This window comes from Atta colombica, unplaced genomic scaffold (genome assembly GCF_001594045.1).
Source record: "Atta colombica isolate Treedump-2 unplaced genomic scaffold, Acol1.0 scaffold225, whole genome shotgun sequence".
NCBI lineage: Eukaryota > Metazoa > Arthropoda > Insecta > Hymenoptera > Formicidae > Atta > Atta colombica.
Genome location: NW_017259322.1, coordinates 791,852 through 802,545, shown reverse-complemented (window position 1 = coordinate 802,545; position 10,694 = coordinate 791,852). Strand labels below are relative to the sequence as shown.

The 10,694-nt window shown below is 31.7% G+C and overlaps 1 protein-coding gene across 3 annotated transcripts in view; it reads right to left on the bottom strand.

The window, feature by feature from the left end:
• LOC108688135 (CD9 antigen) overlaps positions 1-10,518 on the bottom strand; it is a 16,538-nt gene extending 6,020 nt beyond the window's left edge. For 2 of the 3 annotated variants that reach the window (XR_001931774.1, XR_001931773.1), the window contains exons 1-4: positions 10,022-10,518; positions 1,355-1,666; positions 951-1,223; positions 658-833 (exon numbers count right to left, since the gene is read on the bottom strand). Coding sequence is in view for 1 of the 3 variants with exons in the window: in XM_018194266.1 (XP_018049755.1) it covers positions 681-833; positions 951-1,223; positions 1,355-1,666; positions 10,022-10,084 (801 nt within the window). In the remaining 2 variants the exon portion in view is untranslated. Of the gene's footprint in view, positions 1-538; positions 834-950; positions 1,224-1,354; positions 1,667-10,021 lie in introns of those variants that run through there. The other variant, XM_018194266.1, reaches the window with a different exon arrangement.
• Between the last annotated feature and the right edge of the window lie 176 nt (positions 10,519-10,694).

Sequence of the window (10,694 nt, the reverse complement as noted above, 5' to 3'; positions counted from 1 at the left end):
TATATATATAATATATACATATATGTATCTTATACAAGTTACACATATGTCTGCTCAAATTGATGCAAACAGTTATGAAACATCTGATTATCTTTTCGATTTAATAAATTTGTATAGAGATATAATTTTTTTTCGAAATTTATATATGCATGTCGATAAAAATTTCATACAATTATACATTTTAATTTAATACCTGTCATATCTTTGTACCTCTTTAAGACAGATCAATCAAAAAATTAAATATCACTCTTGCAAGTATGAGTCATTTGTGTGCGTATGTAAATTGTAAAAATCAATTTTATAAAATATACAAATTCTCTATATGTTAAAAAGAGATATACTAAGTTATTTACATTATTATTAAAATAATAATAATAAAATATAATGATGCTATTATGTGAATCAGATCTTGAATTGGTCCCAAAATAACGCATACCAATTTATACATATAATAATAAAACACAATATAAGCATTGGTTACTTATTAAATATATTATGTGAAAATAAGATAAACATTTCGTTTGTCTTACATGGCCGAACATAAAATACAATTTAGTATCCAAAACAAAAAACTGGTGTTGGCACAAAAACAAAAGTTTGATTATTTTTGGTATTATGCTGTTATTGTGGGACACCCGATAGAGGAAAGATTCTTACATGATACGCTCGATGAAATCAGTTTAAGCTTTGTATCTATCTGACGATCCGCCTTTGTAACAGCAAATTAAAGCGAGTATTAGACTAACGATTTCTAAGGCTAAAACTAATACCGCTGCACCCATAAAATGATAAGTCTGCGTCTTCAGTGTAGTAACCAACTTTTCCATACATCCCTACAACAAATTTTTTTATTTATACGCTACACTATATGTAATAAACATAAAGCTTGCATAAGATTACATAGCAAATTAATTAATTAATTAATATAGCAATATAAAAACAAGCATTACCTCACTATAAATCGCAGAGCTCACGACTCCGGCAACTTTCATCTGACGTCCTTGATTGCAGGCGGTGCTATCTGTATCTTTGCAACAGGATTTTGGTATTCTGAATATGTTTTCGGCGTTTGAAACGCCAAAATTGAGGCGTATTTGAGAAGAATCTTGTTTTCCATATTTGCTGCCAGCCCAATCTTCAGGTCCATTGGCTCCGCAGCATTCAAGAGTGGATTGAATTGTATCCATAATTTGCGTGCGACATTGTATCTCACCGTATTCATCCTACGAAAATAATAGGACATGCTTATTTTCGTAACATACAATTATCATATAATAACAATGGTCAAGAATCACTTCGTGAAATTGTTGAATTTAGCGTACAATAGACATCTTATAATTGAAAGGGAAATTACCTTAACAGTGTTTATCACGGAAGATCGCACCAATTCGTCCAAACGATCTTTATGAGCGTAAAGCCATCCTGCGAATGCAATTTGCGCGACGACGATAACAAGCATGATGCTGATGAAAGTGGCCAGACAATATCGAAAAAGTTTCAAAGCACTACACCAGCCCAAAATAGAGACGATGAGCATAAGAATTCCGGTGAAGAGCAGAATGTATAAGCCTGCTTCATAGTTGTTTCCTTCCTCGGCGATCGATACTAAATACGTTCTGTCCGATAACATACATGCTACCATGGTAATCACTGTTACCGAGATGATCTGTAAAAAGAAAGGATTAGCATTATCTTTGTTATATGTTTCTCGATAAAGATTCACATTTGTTCATGTATGTTCAATTTAGACACAGCTTCGATTACACTATCCGATAAAATTTGACCTTTTCTTCTTGCGGCGAGCAGGGCTAGTATTTCTTAATAAATTCAAGTTCGCTGAATCCAAATCCGCCAGCGAAAGATGTCTATCGTGTCAATAGATTTTTGAAACAAATATAATAGTAATATGAGCCAAAAAAGTAGATAGAAAGATTTGTATAAAAAAAGTATTTGTATTTATCAATTTATTCATGTTGGGTTTATCATTTTAAATTTCGTAATTTTGAATTCAGAATCATAAGCAGCGACTTCAAAAATCCTCGAGTCCACTTTTATCAAAACGAGTCACTTTTCATATTTCAGTCCGTCATTTTAAATTTCTCTATTTTAAGTTTTTCAGATTCGGTATCAGCGACCTCGAAAAAGACATTTCGCCTAAGACATTTTTTTAATACAAATCTATCTACTTTCCAGTTTTAATCCGCTAATTTGGATTTGCCATTTTACATTTCAGAAAACGTTCATATAATTCGATGAAAAAAAATCGCAGTAAAAAATGAAAATTCTTTCTAAAAGATTAGTTCTTTAGAGTGACGTTATTAAAATTGAAAAATAAAATTTCGTTTAGCACAAAAAAATGGCAAAAAATGTTTTTGGCTTATATTACTTGATTTATCTCAAAAATCTGATATGGACATCTTTCGCTGGCAGATTTGGATTCAGTAATTCTGAATTTATTAAGAAATACGGTTCTGCTCGCTGCAAATAATCTTGTTGGACTGTATATAATTAATAGATTGAGAAAAATTGTTAACCAATATAATGCAATATGTAATTAACACAATAATTTTTATTCAAAATCGATTTTTATATTTAAAAGCGTCTTAAATATAATCAAGATATCATAAACCAATCACGAAGCTATATTAACATCTTCAGATATTGAATAACGATTTTAATTGAAGTGTGAAAAAACACCAAGTGATCATTTATTTAAAAAGAACTGGTAAATATTCCTGGTTTAATTTATTTTCCAGTCAAAAAATTGCTTCTATTCATAAGTCATTTATGTTTGGAATTGTTCGAATAACAAAGTTGCAAAATAGCGAGTCCATAAAGGGATTTTCAAGCATTCGTGCGAGTATCGATGTTACAGAATGAGAGAGATTAACGAGCCACTTTATGAACCAAACCTGGACGAAGGAGAAGGTACGGGACATTTACAATGAATTGTCTGTCCGCCAGATATGGCAGCTTCCATTTAAGCGCGCGGATTATCGCGGGGTTTCCTGTCATGCGTCTCTTCCAACATTGACGTAGATTCACGGATTAAAGAGAAGGAGAAAGAAGAAACGTTCTTGGCATACAAAATGCCAACGTTATTTTCAAGCGTTCTACGAGTTCGATCAACTAGTTTAAATAATAAATATGAACAAAAATATATAAGAAAACGTAAAAAGATTCTAATCGAAATTCTAATCGAAAAGAAAATGTTGAAGCTTCTTGAAATGTTGAACACTACAAAACTTCTATTCGAATATATAAGCATGGCTTTAAAATGAAAAAGGAGGGATTCCTCATATGTCTCCTCTTATTCGTCGCATGGCGAGAATAGAAGTTTTCGCTATAACACGAGAGTTGATGTAAGAGCACGCGCAACAACTAAAAACGATTCGATGAATCAGAAACGGATTCCATCCCGCTAATATCAGAGTTAATATCAACCGCGACTATCCAGAGCGATCTCGATGATTTCCGACATTCTCTCCATTCTAACACTATCATGCGAATCTATATGCACTAGTGTTTCATCAAGAAATTCATGAAATCTTGTCTTGGTTTTATCTTAAATCAAGACAAGACCAAAACAAGAAATTGAAAATTGATTTCAAGACAAGACAAGAAGTTGTTATCAAGATCAAGATTTCTTGATAAGAAATTTGTTGAAATTTCCGTGAGTTTTTACTTTTAGTATATAATACTTTATTAATATTATAATATTTTATTATTTTATTTCTGATTTGAAAAGTTTTGAATAAGTTAGGTTTCAACATTTTCAATTGTATTTATTGATATAATAGATTATAATAGATTATATAATATAGAAACGTATATTCATATATTTTCACTAAGTAGCATATGAGCAGAGTGTAAATCGATTAATGAAAAACTAATAAAGTCTCTGATCTAACCAAATTAAATTATATTCACCGATACGCGTACCAGATATTAATTTTTACATTTATGTAAAGGAATACATAAAATCAATATTGCGAGATTACTTGCAAAAGTTTATTATGTAAACATTTGCGTACTTCTACTAATAATATCAATTAAATCAGGAATGATTAAAATATATAGTAATTATAATAATTATTATATCTAATAATCTCAGGAATCTAATAATCTGAAATAGTTACATTTGGCAACCTCATGATATTAAAAATGATAATTTGAGAAATATTTTTAATCTTTATTAATAGATTTGTGCATAATAGATATTATAGGCACTTTTAAAATATGAATTTAAAGTTTATAGTAAACTATTACGAGATGACTCGACATTCAATGCACCTATGTTTTCTCATTATCTTTTACGACATATCAAAGAGTCACAAGGGTTTAAAAAATCAAGAAATTTCAAGAAATTCAAGATTCTTGAATTCAAGACAAGAAATACAATTCAAGAAATGGTTAAGACAAAAAAACAAAATTTCTTGTCTTGAAAATCAAGACAAAACAAGAAATGTTCTTTAAGACAAGAAATCTTGTCTTGATGAAACACCAACACGCACCTCAACACGTAAAAGCCTTGAAAGCCCACACATACTTTTCGTAATCGTAATCGTAAGGAGATTCTATAATGAGTTGATAATCAATCGAAAGTCTTAACTAGTCGAAAGCTTATTCTACAATAGGATTGCAAACCATAAGCCGTAAGAAATTAACTAATCATAGTCAATTATTTTTATCATATTCAACTGTGATTGGCCAGTTTTTTACGGTTTACGGCTTGCAATCCTATTGTAGAACAGGCTTTAGAGTAGAACCTTAATCGTACATACAAGTTGGCTATTGGCCAACTTCATCGATTAAGACTTAGGACCGCTTAGGACTTTCGACTATCGACTCAATAACTGCATTCAACAGAACGTTTATTTTGTAACTGTGGGAAGTTTTCTTCATGCTAATTGAATTATTGTTTTAGATTTAGATGAATGGTCCTATCTCTGCAAACAATCACAAAGCTGTTACAAAACTGTTCTGCTGAACGCAGCCATTGTAGAATCTCGGTAAAAATTAGTCAATAAAAACTGAAAATTTTTTATAATTTTTTACTGTGATTGGCTAATACTTAGAATATGTCTTATGATTATTATTGTTATGGGAAATGTGTGCGACAACCTTGACAAAGTTAACCCAAATAATATTAAATATTCATAAAATGTTCGATTTATATTTCAAATGGAACAATAAAAGAATTTTCATAGAATGTTCAAATGTTAATGAATTGTTCAGAATGTTATCAACATTTCTTGTATGTCAATATCTATATACAATTGAAATCAATCACCTGCGAATAATACGCATCGTTGATGCAGGTTGGACATGGTGAAGTATTTCTCGTAAACAAAAATCATTTAGAATGGAATAAAAGGCACAGCATTTCATTCGTGAAGATTAATCCCAAAATTGGGCTCCAAAGTGAAAGTAAATAAAATATTTATTGACAGTACAATTTCGTTTAGTTCTGTTTAAAAATTAATTTAAGGAGGAGTAGTATTCTTGAAAGAATTATAATTGTTAAAAATATATGTGTGGTAATATTCTATGGAAACATATAACGGTATGAATGGAATATTTTCAATCACTTAAATATTGTTTCTACATGTAAATATTTCGGAATATACAAGAATATCCTTGAAATGTTACTTTAAGACTTTATGAATATTTTATAAATATTTCAGGAACATTGAACGTTAGCTGTTGAGAAACAATTTAAATCTGTTAAGAATAGATCTTACACAATGTCTGCCATCATAAATTTTGCCAGCAAAACACCTGCAGAAATGTAACAAAATCTATCAACAGAATAGCGAATGGACTACAGTAACCAAGGAAAATCTATCTTTCATAATCGTTTAAATTATGATATTTGACATTGAACATTCTGTTCAAATATTTACAAAAAAACAGATTTTAGTCGATTTTTGCCGGTAATAATCTACCTTTAGAATACATCTACAAGCCGAATCTTCTGCCGAAAAAAACATGAACTTAACGCGCAAATAAATGATATTGGATTTGTTACAATATCTGAATAAATATGCCATCAATTTGTTGGCACGTTATTGGCGAGCAATTTGCTTACTGGGACGTTAAACAGTAGATTGAAGCGGAAGAACGCGGCAGATTGGCATCAGCTGCGTCCACATTAAACTCATATTCTGTCAACAGAATTATCTAATGTCGATGTCAATAGACTACAGCAGATTTTGTCATTTCCAATTATCAGTTATAAAATATTTAAATGTCATAAAATATTTACATTGGGTAATCAAATTATTAGAATCGGCACAAATTAACGGTTTTACATTGAAGTTGCAATTAACTTTTTAATAAATAATATAGTGATACTGTGTTATTATTTTTTTTATAAAATATTGACATTTACAAATTTTAAATCTACTTAATCTATACTACTATAGGTAATACTATCTCTCAGATATATTTAATCATCAAGAATCTTTGTGAATTGATGAAAAGGAAAATTTTCAAGGAATCACCAACAAATGTCAATTAATCGTAGGTTTGATTAATGTGTAGGTATCATATATGTGTAGATATCATATAGTAAAGCAATCAAAATAAATTACTTAAAACGTAGTAGAAAGTATACCCGAACGAATTGACACGGTAATTGTAGAAAAAGACAGCGTTACCAAATATAGACTGCATTCAGCAGAGAAAACCAATTAGCGCTTAGTGATTCTTTAATAAATTGGTTCTTGCCTTTAATTCTTTATTGAATTTAAGTGTAGAAACCAATTGTATTGGAGAATCACTAATTTTCGCGAAAATTAACTAATTAGTTTTCTTTGTTGAACACAGCCATAAATGTTGTCATTTTTACTTTATGTAAAAAATATAAATAAATGACAAATGGAAATTGGCACAGTGAACAGTGCGTAATTAACTTTAAAAGTTTTATCTTATATAATAAAATTGAGTAAATTGTACATGTTTCGATTAGTTTAGCCTTCTTCAGCAAATAGAGACTCGCAATAGAGACTTAACAACGATAGTTATAGTTGAATAAATGAGTTGTTACAATAAGTGATGTTAATCCGATCGTAATCACTATGCGGTAATCATTCCTCCATTCAAGAGACAATCTTATCAGTCACAAGGTTAAAAATTACTAAAATCTCACAATGAACCGAACATAATTCGTGTGTATTTCTGTCAAGATGTTAATATTGTAGTACAACCTTTTAAAGCTAATTACGCACCATTCACTGGGCCAATTTTCAATTGCTCGTTTGTCATTTATTTATATTTTTTGAATTTGTCATATCAGAAATTAATTGTTACCTTTTTACTTCATGATTCATAATTATGTAAAAAAAAAAATTAATATTTAAAGTATTAAAGAAATATCTACCTTTTTAGTGTATTTTGATGCACAATTGTCCATTAAAAATTATCATACAATCTTTAATATATTGATTTTATTTCTACACAAACTAAAAAAAATCACATTTTCGAACTATAGCTCTAATAATATAATCAACTGTAATATTGATCATCATTCTATAAGCGTGTAATAGTATTTAATGTTAAGTAATATCTTAGGCGTATTCTTAGAAGTGAATCTTATGAAAATAATATTTTTAATAATATTTTACTGTTATTAATATTAAATAATATTCTCTTAATATTAATAGATTATTATATGCCAACTTCTGATATTATTAATTACTGAAAAAAATAATATTCAACATTATTACAATATAATATTATAATATATAATATTTTTTGGACATAATAATGTTTACTTTAATTTGTAAAATCACATCAATTCTTCCTATCACATCAATTCGATTTAAAACTGCGTGTGAAAACTGAAAATGATAGTCGCGCAAAACTAGATGTGTACATAAAATCGCGCTAAAACATTATTTAAACATTAAGATCAGCTCAGACCGATAAGAGCTTGTTGTTACTTATTCTGAATTCACATTATGATCTTATATATATATATAATAATTAATATTAATTAACATTTTAATAATATTTTACGGATATTAAGATTACGGATATTAAAGATACTAATATCAAGAATATTATATGTATTTATTATATATATTTATATGTATAACTTGTATTCGAAGGAGTTATCCTAGGAATACAAAGCACAGTAGATATTCCACGTTAGACAGGAAACAACAAAATCTTGCGCCGCAGTCGTAAACGCGACGAAACTTTAAACGAGCTTACATAGCGATTATATCAAATATAGTCAGAGTAAAGTGCAGCCGTCTCTCGGAAGGCACTCCTTCGTTAATATTGTCTGACGAGGAGAGGCGAGAGGAAGGAATTGGGCCGTAACGTGGGCCGAATGCTCGTAGGAAGAAACGCGCTCTCGCGCTCTTCGACCGCGAGACTATATTTAAACACGCGCTCGTCTAAGATGAATATTTCGAAATTGTTGATTTTAAGGTCGATCGTGCGATAAACGCGTGACGTCTTGACGAGAGCCATTTTGTTCCGATCAATATTTATTCATACTCTGCCATCGTCGAAAACCGCGCGATCGTTCGCCTTCCGCTCGCTTCAATCATTCTTCCTTACTAGTTGTTTTTTACGTTTCGTATGGTTACTCCTGGCCTACGTTATCGATATTTTCATCGTACGTACATAATTCGTATTTGCGATCTCGCGAAAATTCAGGGATCCTCGCGATGTAACTTTCTAAAACAACTAACAGTAATATTAATGTTTTAATTTCATACTCAACAATTTAACTGTTGGGCCACAGCACACAGAAAAACTTAAGCAATAAAACGTAAGCAATAAGGAAATCAACATGTTGAATTTGTTACTGCTTATGATACCTTAAAGTTTGTACTGTGATTGACCAATTTGCTTGCTTACGTTTTACTTAAGATTTTTTTATAGGGGATGCACAGGATATCCGGGAAATTCAGTATCCGGCACTATCCGAGCGAATAAACCGGATATTATTAGTATCCGGTATTATGTCCTATTGAAATTTCGTTGACAATTTGTATCATTAATGCAGAATTTCATTCTTTTTAACTGCATTTTTATATAATTCAACTTTCCTTTTTTTCTTTTCAGTTCAGAAGGAAAATTATTACCGTTATTTTTCCTTTTTTCACGGAAGTCTTTTTTGAATAATTACCTTACCGGATATCCGACTGGATATCGGATATCAGAAAAGAATTTGTCACCGGATATCCGATATTCCGTAATTTTAGAATCCGATGCATCTCTAATCACTGATATATTTTTAAAAATATGATATCGGATATTTATCACATATTCATTACATTATATTACATTACATTTATATTACATTTATATATTAATTACATTTATATTGTTGAGTGTGACATTATATAGAGAAAAGCGATGTTATTCCATCAGTTTCCACTTTAAAGTAATAAAAGAAAATTTGCGATAGCAAACAACGTCTCTTTGCAATGACATGCTTATAACTATACAATTACATTATACAATCATGATTGCTTGAGAGCACAAGTACAACCTTTAAATAATCAACATGTGCTGTTCAGAAACATAAACATTAAACGCGAGAAATGGATGAAAAAGCTCAAATTCCGCTCTACTTTAGGTCGTTGGTATTAGTTGGTATTTAATGCGGGTTTCTAATGAGATATATAACGAAATTTTATCATGAGGGGAGAGGCGGCGATGAATTCAATCGTGAAGGTTTCCCGGAATGACGTTAACTGGACTTATCAATTGCGCATCATAAAATTAATGTCGAATCGAGGCAAATCACTTTTGCGGCAAAGAGCGACAAAAACATCATTCCATAACTCTTTTCAAGTTTATATGTGCATTATATGTGTACATTACAGAAAGAACGCAAAATGTTTTGCTTGCAACCTGGATCGGCAGCCTGAATCGGATGTTTATCGATATTATAAGATTGAGTTAAGGATAAGAACAAATTAAATCGTCCAGATGCGAGTAAAGGGAAATTTACATATCGATCTGAGACTGAAACAGACGCGTGGAGTGGACTCACCAAAAACACGAGGCTTATGGCCGCCAGCGAGTACTTGGAGAAGTTGTAACAAAACGTCCCCATTTTGCCCGGATCGAAATGGAACGGGAGTAACGAAAATGCGAGATTCTAGCGACGATTCGAGTAACCACGCACGGCGCGGCGTTTCGACGCGGAATGTCAGCTGCAGCTGGAACACCGTTCGCGAACGATGTACGAATCGTAAGATCCGTAGGACGCGCGTCCCGCTTCCGCAGATACACTCCAATGTAACGTAGATGCGCTCCTTTTTTGGGGGAGACTCCGACTCGATGGCGGTAAAGGTGGCAGGAAGCCGCGCGACGACGCTTCGCTCTCCTCGACACTTGACGGGGATTTACAAGTCAACGTTCGGCGCAACAACGACAGTCCACCTTCCACCAGCCTTACGCGAGCGCGTGGACTCCGTCCACGACGATACACTTAAATACACTAGAGAGTGGAGAGTAGAACTGGAGCGGAGCGGAGCAGACGGCGGATTGTCAGTGTGTGAGTCGGGAGATTGTCAAGTGCAGCTAACGCTACCAGTTGGTGAATACAGAAATTAAAACGATTGATCATCTGTACTACACTCGATAAATATGATGACATAGTAATAATCGATAACTTACCTACTGTCGGTGTCTTATAATTTATCTACTGTCGGTATCTTGTA